We start from the raw sequence: 12,500 nt of genomic DNA, 5'->3' as shown, positions 1-12,500 counted from the left end.
CTCTCCTCAGCATGCGTGTCCAAGAAGTGCGCCAAGAAGAAAGGTTTCTGCACCACGGACAAGAGCGAATGTTCAGGGAAGATCAAGGTTCAGAAGAATTTCTGCAGTGGTGCCAACTGTGTGTGTTGCCTGCGTGAGTATACTGCAGTGACTCACCTCCAGTACTTTGCAAAGGCTTTGGTTGAAGTTACATACGGGTTTTCATGATGGTTTTTGTGGCTCTAGTGACAGATTAACAATATTTCTACATTATTAGCAGGAAAAAAAATACTCTCTGTGGCCTTAGTGAAGTTACACGAGGGTTTTCAAAGTTTTTTTTTTTTTTGTGGCTACAGTGACAGATTAACATTTCTACGTTATTAACAGGAGAAACTCTCTGTGGCTTTAGAAAATAGTTAGACGGGTTTTCAAGGGTGTTTTTGTGGCTCCATTGACAGATTAACAACATTTCTACGTTATTAACAGAAGAAACACTCTCTGTGGCTTTAGAAAATAGTTAGACGGGTTTTCAAGGATGTTTTTGTGGCTCCATTGACAGATTAACAACATTTCTACGTTATTAACAGAAGAAACACTCTCTGTGGCTTTAGAAAATAGTTAGACGAGTTTTCAAGGGTGTTTTTGTGGCTTCATTGACAGATTAATAACATTTCTACGTTATTAACAGGATAAACACTTGATAACTTGGGTAATCATTTATGTGGCCTTGAAAAACAGTGACAGTGAAAAAGCAAACTTCTCAGTACGAGTTAGAGAGGTTCATATTTTTAAACACATCTGGCTACACTTTCACTACTTTACAAAGGCTCTAGCTGAAGTGACACGGGTTTTCAAAGGTGCTTTTTTTTACGTTAATGATGCAAAATTGATGTTAAACTATCACTGGAACCACGAAATTTCACACCAAAACCTTTCATTAAATGTTTATAAAGATCGCAAAGATAATTAGCCAAGTTTTCAAGGGAGTTTTCGCTGGTAATGATGCAATATTCCGTTAAACCACACAAATATTGACCAAAACTCTTCATTAACTTCTTTTCACTAAAGGTTGCGTTCACTTGGCGAGAGAAACGAAAGAAAAGAGACGAAAATATTATTATCTTCCCTTTTTTGCATATATATTTATTTTTCATTCTTTTGTTCTATATATATGTCACGGTTTCTCTCGTATATCTTCTTTAAAACACCTGTCTTCCCTCCTGCACCTGTTTGTACCTCCTGTAATGCCTCTCTCTCTCTCTCTCTCTCTCTCTCTCTCTCTCTCTCTCTCTCTCTCTCTCTCTCTCTCTCTCTCTCTCTCTCTTTCTCCCTCTCTTTCACATTTGTCCTTTTAACTTTTCCATTTCTAAATAACTCTCTTCTCCTTCCCCCCAACACACACACACACACACCTGCGCAGTCTTACCACCTCCCACGCAATTGCCACGCACACCTGCTTATCGTTAACACATCTGCCTGACACACACACACCTCTCCTAACCCAACACCTACGTATCTCTTAATTAATAACACTTTCTAACTCACTTGTCCTAACTTACGTATTTACTAGTTACTAACAATACCTAACACACACACACACACACACCTGTCCTAACCTAATTTAACAATCACCTACCTAGTTCCTAACAACTGCTACTTACCTAACACTGCCTAACACGTGACTAGCACCTATTTTATCTAACCTAACACACACACACACACACACACTAATTTTTCACACCTGTTCTGTTAACACCTCCCTATTAAATTACTAACACCTGCTGTACTTCACCTATCTCCTCCTACGTATCTATTAACTGTCTAATACCTGCCTAATACCTGTCTAACACCTGTCTGACACCTGCCTAACACCTGCTTAATACCTATCCACGCCCTCACAGCCGCCAAGCAGTGCAAGATCCAAAAAGATTGTCTGGACTTGGGTGGTACGTGCGTGGACATGAAGAAGTCTGAGGAGTGTAAGACGAAGCCTCTTGTAGGGAAGAACTACTGCAAGGGGAAGTGCGGATGCTGTGTTCCTGAAGGTGATGTGGTGGATGAGTGTGGATGAGTGGTGGATGAATGTTGTCTGCTGTTTCTTTCTGTTTAGTTAAGTTTCCCGTGACACATGTTCTCTCGTTTTCTTTTTCACTCTTTCTGATACTGAGTTTAAGCGACCCCCCGCCCCCTTTCCCTCCCTACGTATGTGAAATGTACCTCGTATATGGACGGATAAGGCACTGTTTTGTTTGTCTTTAGAGGTGAAGGGTGAGAAAAACTGGCGGAGACGACTTAGAACGCCGAAATTTATAAAGTCTTTTTATCTATTTATTTTTTTCGTTTATTTTATTTATTTATATTTTTTTCTTAGTTTTTTTATTTATTTATTTTATTTTATTTTTTGGTGGAAAATACGAGAAGTAAAACTCTCTCTCTCTCTCTCTCTCTCTCTCTCTCTCTCTCTCTCTCTCTCTCTCTCTCTCTCTCTCTCTCTCTCTCTCTCTCTCTCTCTCTCTCTTTTATTCCTTCCCTTGCAAACCTCCTTTGATCTTTCCTTCAATTCATCTCCCTCTCTTCTTCTTTATTCTCTCCTTTCTTTCTCTCTCTTTTTATCCTCTCTTTCATCCCCTCTTCCTTATCTCCTCTCTCCCTTCATATCTCACTCTTCCTCCTTCCTTCCTTCATTCTTTTCTTAGATGATTCTCTCTCTCTCTCTCTCTCTCTCTCTCTCTCTCTCTCTCTCTCTCTCTCTCTCTCTCTCTCTTGGATATCTTCTTTAATTTATTTTTCCTTTCTAATTATCATTCCACTCTTTTCTTCTCGTTTATTCATTTTTCTTTATCGTATTCTTGCATTACATATTCTCTTTCATTCTTTGTCTATTCATCTGCCTGTCTATCTGTTTATTTATCTATTTATCTATCTGTTTTATCTATTTATCTAACTATTTATCTATTTATCTATCCATCTTTCTTCCTTTGTTTTTGTTCTCTTTACGTCTATGTATGAAATAAGTTACAAATTTTCTTTTTTTTTTTTTTTTACTTTTTTTCTCTCTCTCTTTAAAATCGTAAAGAAAACATTTATTCAGTTGGTGTTCTAGAAAATAATAGTAAAAATAATAGTGATAATAATAATAATAACCATCCAAAGTCCACAAAAATAGTTTATATATATATTTTTTTTAGATTTTCATTTATTTATTTTATCTATTTTTTTCGAATTTATTTGTATATATTTGTATTCTTATAAGGGAAGATGGGAAAAGGAAGAGAGAGAGAGAGAGAGGGAGAGTGTACGTCTGTTTTCTACCTTTCTTTATTTATTTTTATTTTAACCAGGTGACAAAGTCAATGAGATGAGTCTATGATTAACCTCATCTCCACCTGTCCTAGCTTAGTTGATTAATTAATCCGTTTTCTATTCATTACAGGTGTTATTGATGTGTTTGCCTTTCAGATTCTTAATTTTTCAAGTTTTCATTTAATTTAGTGTACAATATTTTGATTTAGTGTACGACATTTTGGTTTAGTGTACGATATTTTGGTTTAGAGGACTGTACGATATTGTTACTAAGTGTACGATGTTATTATCATTAACGTTACTGTTCTTCTTCTTGTTCTTAATCTTATTCTTCTTATTATTGCGTAATTACTTGTTTTATCTATTTCATTGCTAACTTAAGGCGCCATAATAGTGTTAAAATGACTGAGAAAGAAAATAATGACGACTCGTGCACTGTGACAAGGCTAAATCTGACCCTTACGACATGACACTGACTAACACCATGAGACGAACTGACGTGACACGAACGAACACAAAGGAAGAGCAAGACATCGCCGAAAAAGGAAAACTTGTCCCAAAAATGTAAGTAAACGTTTTATTTTCTTCTATTTTATTTATTTATTTATTTACTTTTGATCTATGTCATCCCTTTTTAATACATCCTTCATTTAACGTAGTAGTCTTTGTGTACTTCTAATCAAATAACGTAAAATTTTGTTCATCTTCAATTTCTATCCCTTTCTCCAGTCATTCCTCGCCATTTTCTCTTTCACAAGTCAAAATTAAGCACAACTCCTTTAAAATCAACGTAATAATCTCTATATATTTCAATTCATATAACCCAGTAACTCATATCATTTATTTCTATCCCATTCTTCAGCCATTTCTTCCCATTCTCTTTCCCCAGTTAAAAGCATCCATTTCTAAGTCATTTCAGGCCACAACGTGCTGCCCTTCACTTCGTCACCTCAAGACAGAAGCCCCGAGGCGATCTAACCAGAAGCACTGAATTTCTCTATCTGATTGTCTGTTTCTCTTCAATGTTATACTGCGTGATGCTTATAATAATTAATGTCATGTAAATTTGAAGTTTCCTTGAATATTGTTGCTTTGTATACTTTCTTTTTTGAAATATACCATTGGAGTGACTGACAGAACGGTTTTCATTGTAGCCTAAAATATACGTGAACTGTAAGGCGGGAGGAAGAAGAGGAAGAGGAGGAGGAGTTTAGACTAGACCATATGGTTAAAAAGAACAATAACATCAACAAGAACAAGAAGATTGAATGAGTTTTTTTATGTTTTTTTGAGAAAGCTCGAGAGATGAGGAAGGAGGAGGCGCAGAGGGAGGAGGAGGAGGACAAGAAGTAATGCATTGTGGGTTAGCGGGACGTTTGAATGAGTTTTTGTGCTATGAGAGGCTGGTGTTGCTCAATTTTAGCCTCGTACTCTTAGGAGACTCGAGAAATGAGAAGAAGAAGGAAGGAGGAGGCGCAGAGGGAGGAGGAGGAGGACAAGAGGTAATGCATTGTGGGTTAGCGGGACGTTTGAATGAGTTTTTGTGCTATGAGAGGCTGGTGTTGCTCAATTTTAGCCTCGTACTCTTAGAAGACTCGAGAAATGAGAAGAAGAAGGAAGGAGGAGGCGCAGAAGGACGATAAAAGACGTTGCATTGTGGTATTACGTTGAAGGTAAGTAGCAAGACGGAGAACCACCCATTTGTGTTCTCTGGGTATAGTTCCCAAAGACTGGAAACACAAATTCATACCTAAGTGAGGCGAAGAGACGTACAGGTGGCAGCGGGCAGGCAGGAGCGATCACTGGTCAGGCTTTCGGGTGCTCTCTGCCTTCTCAATGCCAGGGTCGCTCGTCACCTCGCCTCATCGTCACTTCCCTCTCTTATAAATAGCTATCACATACGTATTTATCCAGCAACTACCACTTAACGTACAAATCAGCCCGGTAGTTTGGTTGTTAGCGAGCTGGCGGGAAATTTGAATGAGTTTTGTATGTGACGTTAGTTTTGCTCAAATTTTTTCAGGTGTTTGCGTAAAAAAACTCATGAACTGCTGAACGTTATCGCAGGAGGAAGACGAGATGGTGTATTGTGGGTTTAGCGCGGTAGACTCAAGGTTATCTCAGTTTGTCATGTTTCTCGTTCTGTCAGTCGTGGTCCCAAACTCGTGTCATTTTTTACTTTCACTCAGCAGGCAACTCACTTTATTTATCCGCTTACACGCCTCTCTGTGCCTCTTATGTTCCTTTGTTCCTGTCTGTTTCTCACTTCCTCCACTCTTACCTCCCGTCTCTGCCTCTCCACCTTTGTTCCTATCTCTGTTTCTCACTTCCTCCATTCTTACCTCCCGTCTCTGCCTCTCCACCTTCGTTCCTATCTGTTTCTCACTTCCTCCACTCTTGCCTCCCGTCTCTGCCTCTCCACCTTTGTTCCTCTGTTCCTTTCTTTGTTCCTCGCTTTCCTTCACCTCCGTCACTGCCATAAGCTTTTCCTGACAGTTATCCTCCCTATTATCTCTTCCTCACTACTCTTTGCTTCAGTCTCTCCCATGTCTCCCAGTCAAGACTCCCATACACTTCCTGGCACACTTAATTCTCCCATCTCCAAACTCCCACAGACTTCCCGGCAGACCAAAGCTTCATCCTCCCATCTCTGCCCCTCCCCGCCCTTCAGCTCGCTTGTATCAGCCTTAAACATTTCCTGTCTGCGGCTAATGACACGTCACCTGACATCCTTTTCCTCCTCCTCCTGCTCCCCCTCCCCATACTGGCCTGTCTGTGACCCCGCCCCCTCGCCCGCCCCAGCCTGCGTAAAGGTGTTGAAAATATTGTATCAGATTCTAATTTATTTCACATTTATAGAAAATATATAAAACTATATACAAACATTTGTACATTAGTTTACAAAATCAAAGTATTCTGTGAAAATACGTTAAATGACACAACTGAAGAACACTTTGCGCACCTTCGTGTTTTGGTCGCCGGCAAAAAGTTTCCTTACTGTCATTTTGTTTGCTCTTGGTGAAAGGAATGTGTTTTCCGTGGCTGCGTCCGTCACCACCACTGTCCCGGAACAGTGCTCACAATACTGTCTCCGTTAACTTATGGTACCGTACTCTAGGAAATAAATATAAGGTGTGTCGTCCCTTTTGGCAATAATGCAAACAAGACTGAGAACTAACTCAGGATAAGGTGAACCAAAGCTCCGCCTCGCCTCGCGGGCTTCACGCCGCGCCAGGACACCTTCGTATACAGACGGTGAGTCTCCAGCAAACGCCGCTTTGTACCTTCTGGGGCGCGCCATACTGCCCCCGTGCGTGGCGCCGCGGCGGCCGCGATTACCGCGGCATGTTGAGGGTCTTGGCGGGGCCCAGGGACAGCACGTCGCTCACGCCCCACTGCTGCAGCGTCATGTGGCCGTTGCGCAGGTTCTCCAGGGTGAGGATGGGCACGCCCACCACGCCGCCGGCGCCGCGGTTCTGCAGGTTGGTGAGCGGCAGGAAGGAGCGGATGCCGAGCGCAGCCATGCGCTGCACGTTGACGGGGCTGCGCAGGTCCACCAGCGGGATGGCCACGTCCCCGGCAGACAGGTGCAGCTGGTGGAACTGCTGGTAGTGGTGCTGCTGCCCCTTCTGCGTGGAGAAGCCCGCCGTGCACAGGTGGCATTTGAAGGGCATCCTGGACTGCTGCTGCTGCTGGTGCACGCGGCTGTGGTCCGCCAGCAGGCTGGCCGTGGGGAAGCTGCGGTCACACTGGTGGCACTTGTGCCTGGTGCCCTGCGCCCCCGAGGCGGGCACGTCCTGCGTCAGGTCCACGGTGGGGGGCCGCGGCGGCCGCTCCACGTTGCTGTTGGACACGCTGCTCCGAGTGGGCGGCGCCTGGGGCACCGCGAAGCCATCCCTGTCCCTCTCGCGCCCACTGCCCTCGCGCTCCCGTTGCGTGGGCGGGTGCACCGAGATGGCGGAGGACAGGTTCAGCTCCTGGGCAGTGGGCAGCCGCCGGTCGTCACGCCCACTGCCGCCGTCCTGCCGCTCCCCCGCCGCCGGGGTGACGGTGATGCCCCGCGAGGCCAGCAGGTTGGCCACGGCCCCAGCTTCGGGGCCGCCGCGTTCCCCCCGCCCACTGCCGTCCTTGCCGCCCGCCGAGGCGCGCACGCTGAGCGTGATGGAGTCACTCAGGTTGATGGTGGACTCCGTGGTGGCGGGCACGGAGCCGCGCTGGGGGGCGGGGGCGGCGGACCCTCCCTGCACGTTGGAGATGACGGGCAGGCCGTCACTCCTGTTGGCCACAGCGATGATCTGACACTCGTTGTCCTTCTGGCGCGAGGGCACGTTGATGTCCTCGCGCCGCGCTGTCTTGCTGGGGGAGTGCCCCGCCGCGCCCCAGCATCTGCCTCTTGCCCGCGGCGCTCTGCTGCTGCGGGGCGGCGGGGCGCTGCCCGGGATACATGGGCTGGTGCATGCGCTGCAGGGGCGGCATCATGCCCCCCCGCCCCCCTGGGGCCGGCATGAGGGGCGGTGGCAGGATGGAGGAGGCCGGGGGTCGGCCCGGCCCTCGGGTGGGCTGTAAGTGGGCTGCCTGGTGGAGGGGGGGGCCGCCCCACGTGGCCGATGAGGGGTGGTCTGCCGCGCACACGGGGGGGCGGGCTGGGTCGGTACTGCATGCCCACGCTGGGGGGGCAGAGGGGCACGCAGCGGCCCCGGCATGTTGGTGCTGGCGATGGTGGTGCCGGGCAGGCCTGGGTACCCTGCAGCGCCGGTGTAGCCCGCCGCCTGGGACCACTGCTGCCCGTAGCGGCCCATCATGCCCACGCCCGCCTGGCTGGTGGTGGTGGTGGACGCCAGCAGGTGGGAGCTGATGGCACTGGTGGTGGACGCCATCAGATTGTTGGCAATGGTGAGGCGCGGCACGGATCCCGCCTGCTGCTGCTGCTGCTGCTGCTGCTGCTGCTGTTGCTGCTGCTGCTGCTGCTCTCCAGCCTGCTGCGGGGAATGGATCTGCTGCAGTGGGGAGGTGACGGGGGGCGTGGCGCCCTTGTGCAGGGAGGGAGAGGTGGGCTGCTGGGTGGGGCTGGTGATGGGGCTGGTGGCCAGGGCCCTGAAGGACGTGTCTGAGGGCGGGGGCGTGGGGTGGCCCCCCGAGGAGGTGGGCGTGCCAGAGTTTGAGCCTCGGGAGCTGAGGTGGGAGGGGGTGCCGGGCCCCGCACTGTGGGGAGAGGGGCCACCGCTGTGGGGGGAGGGGCCGCCGCTATGAGGGGAGCCATCTATCTGGCCAGACTGGGAGCCGGGCTGCAGATCGCCTTGGGCTTGCCCACTGTTGTTCAAGTACTCCAGCTCTGACAGCAGGTCACTGGCCACGCCTGCGCCCTGCTGCTGCTGCTCCTGGGGCGAGGCCAGGTGGTCCTGCTGCTGCTGCTGTTGTTGCTGCTGCTGCTGAGGGTCCTCGTCTCCCTCGCCCTCGCCCTGGCCGCTGAAGGAGTCGTTGAGACACAGCTGCTCAAAGCTGCCCTGGCGGTCACTCTTCTCAGGGGACTCCTGGCCCAGCACCGCCTGGCTGAACAGGCCGTCCTCGCCGTCGCCCTCGCTGGTGCCGCCGTTTACCGGACCCCCGGAGGACCCCTTATCCTGGGGAGAGGAGCCGCCGCTGTACGAGGGGTTTGCGGCGCCCTCCGCCCCCCCGGCCCAGGCGCCCCCGTCGCTGGCGTTCTCGGTCGCCGTGGCGCCCGCCATGGCCGCAGCTATCCGCGGTCCAGACTCGTAATCAGTGAACCAGCTGGCGGTGGGGTAGGATTCAAACTGCGGCTGGTAGGTCTGCTGGCCGTCGCCGCCCTCCGCCTCGCCGTACTGCAGCTCCTGCTCGCCAAACTCAGGGTTGAAGCCGCTGTTGCTGCCGTCACTCTGCTCCCCGCCCTCGGGGGCCTCCTGGTACCCTTCCTCCTCCTTGTCCTGCTCCTGCGGCTCACCCTGCTCTGACAGGTCCTGCGGGTAATCCTGCCCGTACTCCTGCTCCTGCTGCTGCTGCTGCTGCTGGTCCTGCTCTTGCTCCTGCTGCTGCTGCTGCTGCTGCTGGTACTCCTGCTCTTCCTGCTGGTAATCCTGCTCCTGCTGGTGGTAGTCCTGTTCCTGCTGCGAGTAGTGGAGGTCCTCCTGCTGGCCGTCCTGCTCCTTGGCCCCCCCAAGGTCGTCATGCCCGGGCAGTGAGTCTTGCTCCAGCCGCTCCTCTGAGTCCTGGGGCTCAGCAGAGGACCTGCTGGCCTCCTGCTCCTCGCTGTCTCCGCCACTCTCTTCCCACTCCGCCGCCGCCGCCGCCGCCGCCGCCGCCGCCGCGCCGCCCTCCTCCCTACCCTCCGACTCCTCCTGGGGCTCAGCTTCCAGTCCTTCTTGGTCCTGAAAACTGTTTGGGGTGTCACTCATGCCCTCTTCGCTCAGTATTTTGACCTCCCTGCGCTTACGACCTCGGCCACGACCCACTTTGGAGATTTTGAGCTTCAGCTTGAGTGATGAATTCTTCTTCCTTGACTCCACCTTGACCTTGGCCTTCCTGAGCTGGTAGCGAGTGAGCTGCTTGAGGCGCACGCGCACACTCCGCTCGCGCACGTGGCTCAGGTGGTGCGCCTCGAACTCCGCCTGGCTCGGGAAGTGGCTCACGAGGCACTGCACGCAGCACAGGCCGCCCTGCTGCCCCTCGGCACCCTGCCTGCCCGCAGGGCCGGGCCGCGCCTTGGGGCGCTTCCTGGCGGGGGTCTTCTTGGGCTTGAGGGAGGGCGGCGCCTCGGCCTCGCCCTTGGCGTCTGGCGGGGCCTGGCGCTGGCTGCTGCCCTCGGGAGAGCTGACGAGCTCGCCTACCAGGTGGGAGGTGCTGTAGTGCTGCGTAAGCTGTGTGTGGCTGGGGAACACATGCGGGCACAGATTGCAGCTGAAGACTTGTGCGTAGGGGTGAAACAGTGCCACGTGGTTACGCAGGAGTGCCACATCCTGGAGCACCGCGCTGCACTCCCAGCACTGCCCGCGCTCTGCACCCTGCTGCTGCTGCTGCTGCTGCTGTGCCTGCTGCTGCTGTGTCTGCTGCTGCTGTGCCTGCTGCTGGTGTGCCTGCTGCTGCAGCTGCTGCTGCTGCTGTTCAGGGCCTAGAGAACACTGCTGCAGCTGCTGCCCGCCACCATGTGCAGCCTGGCCTGAGTACTGGTGGTGCTGGTGGTGCTGCTGGTGTGGCTGGAAGTAGTAGGTCTGCTGGTAGACCTGGTGGTGGTGGTAGAATGACTGGTCGGGGTACACTGCCTGCTGGGGGTGCTGGTACTGGGGGAAGTATCCCTGCTGGTACTGCTCGCCCAGGCCCAGGGACCACTGGCTCACGCTGCCGTTACTGGCGAGATCACCTGCCGGAGGAACACGCTGTCACAACACCACCCAGCACACCACGCCACGCGCCTCTCACACAGACACACACACACACACACACACACACACACACACACACACACACACACACACACACACACACACAATAATATAAACATATTCACTAAACAAACAAAAAATAGACAGGGAAAAAACAGTAAATTAATAAATAGATAGAATGACACACAAATAAACAAATAAATACAATAAATTAATAAACAAAAACAAATAAAACAAAAATTAGCCTATCTCAATTTACCTTTACTGGTGAGCCTACTAAATTTTGTTCCCCCGCCACGGTGGGCACAGAAATGCAGCCTGTGCCTATACAAATCCAAAGTAGGCCTATTGGTATCCTTGCTGAGCCTATGCACGTCCTGCCTAGGCCTCCTGATTGCCAATTTAGGCCTAATCAAGCCCCGCCAATGCTTCTCCATCTCTCGCTCAACAATGGACGTCAAAATCTTTCGTTTCTACACATCCTAACTACTCTCTCTCTCTCTCTCTCTCTCTCTCTCTCTCTCTCTCTCTCTCTCTCTCTCTCACTCGGAAATAAATAATCTTTTCTTTATTTTATTTGATATAACATTTTTTCATATATATATTTTAAGAATATATTGAGTTTCTTTACCCGTTTTTTATATCTCGTTTCTTTAAATTTTTGAACCACCCTGTAGGCTCCTCTTTACTTCCTCTAAGTCGTCTGAAGCACCCTGTAATCTCATCCCATCTCTCTCCCCTTCTAACTTTACGAAACACCCTGTAATCTCTATCCCTGGGTGGCGTGTTGACTTCTGAAGCACCCTGTAGTCACGTGTTTCCTAAAATGGTGTTTTGACTTTTGAAACACCCTGTAGCAAGTCTCCTTCTAACTCAAGCAAACAGGATGAGGTGTTGCTATAATTGGTGGTTCATAAATATTGCAGGCAGGTGTTGAGTTCAGTCAGTCTGGTGGTGTCAGGGCGCGGTGCATGACGGGAATGGAAGGATGGCAACAGTGATACGAGATGATGAAAATTAATCTAAGTCATTGTGTTTGTTTTTATTTATTTATTTATTTATTTATCATTATTTCATTATTTTTTTTCTATCTCTTTGGTAAGGTTCTCGCTGTCGTACCTTTGCAAGCATTATCGAACATCTGACTCACTCCTCTTATGCGTCATGCATTAGTTGTATATAGTAATGAATAATATTGATGAAATGAAGGCTATACATTCCAGATTCTAGTCATCGTACCTTTTCAAACATTATCGAACGGGAATATATACAAAATACACAAGGTTTTCAATAATAACAATAATGAAACGCTGAGTACAATATTACGAATCTCCCGTGATCGTACCGTAATAAACATTATCGTACTTTGGCTAACTAGACGGAAACGCAATATTAAACTTCAAATTGATAATATTAGGCTTTCAACTCGTAATATTAGGCTTCTAACCGATAATACAAGGCTTCTGAGTGACAATACCTCATCCCTGCCACACAGGAATGACTGGACGCTTCGAAATGAAAAAATAAAAGGTGTTATCGTACACAGGAAGGGAATGTGTGCACAGTAATTCTTGTGTACGAGAATTGTTTGGGTCTTTGCGTGAATACAGATGAAAATAATGATTGATTAGGGAATAAGAAATGTTGTTGTTGTTGTTGTTGTTGTTGTTGTTGTTGTTGTTAGTAGTAGTAATAATTCTGGTGTTTTTGTTAGTATTGATGTTGTTATTTCTACTGTTGTTGTTATTATAGTAGTAGTAGTAGTAGTAGTAGTAGTAGTAGTAGTAGTAGTAGTAGTAGTAGTAGTAGTAGTAGTATCTTAGT

The 12,500-nt window shown here is 49.0% G+C and overlaps 2 protein-coding genes across 3 annotated transcripts in view; one reads left to right on the top strand and one right to left on the bottom strand.

The window, feature by feature from the left end:
• The window catches only part of LOC135094017 (protein FAM133B-like), a 5,416-nt gene extending 2,923 nt beyond the window's left edge, over positions 1 to 2,493 (top strand). For both annotated transcript variants that reach the window (XM_063993736.1, XM_063993737.1), the window contains 2 exons: positions 11 to 133; positions 1,881 to 2,493. In XM_063993736.1, the coding sequence (XP_063849806.1) occupies positions 11 to 133; positions 1,881 to 2,050 (293 nt within the window). In that variant the 3' untranslated portion in view covers positions 2,051 to 2,493. The remainder of the gene's footprint in view (positions 1 to 10; positions 134 to 1,880) is intronic.
• A 3,619-nt stretch (positions 2,494 to 6,112) lies between these two features.
• The window catches only part of LOC135094010 (uncharacterized), a 21,719-nt gene continuing 15,331 nt past the window's right edge, over positions 6,113 to 12,500 (bottom strand). Inside the window, 4 exon segments of the mRNA XM_063993714.1 lie at positions 6,113 to 7,661; positions 7,663 to 7,872; positions 7,874 to 7,957; positions 7,959 to 10,654. Of these exon segments, the coding sequence (XP_063849784.1) occupies positions 6,618 to 7,661; positions 7,663 to 7,872; positions 7,874 to 7,957; positions 7,959 to 10,654 (4,034 nt within the window). The 3' untranslated portion in view covers positions 6,113 to 6,617.

This window comes from Scylla paramamosain, chromosome 44 (assembly GCF_035594125.1).
Source record: "Scylla paramamosain isolate STU-SP2022 chromosome 44, ASM3559412v1, whole genome shotgun sequence".
Lineage (NCBI taxonomy): Eukaryota > Metazoa > Arthropoda > Malacostraca > Decapoda > Portunidae > Scylla > Scylla paramamosain.
This window is presented reverse-complemented; position numbering and strand designations above follow the sequence as displayed.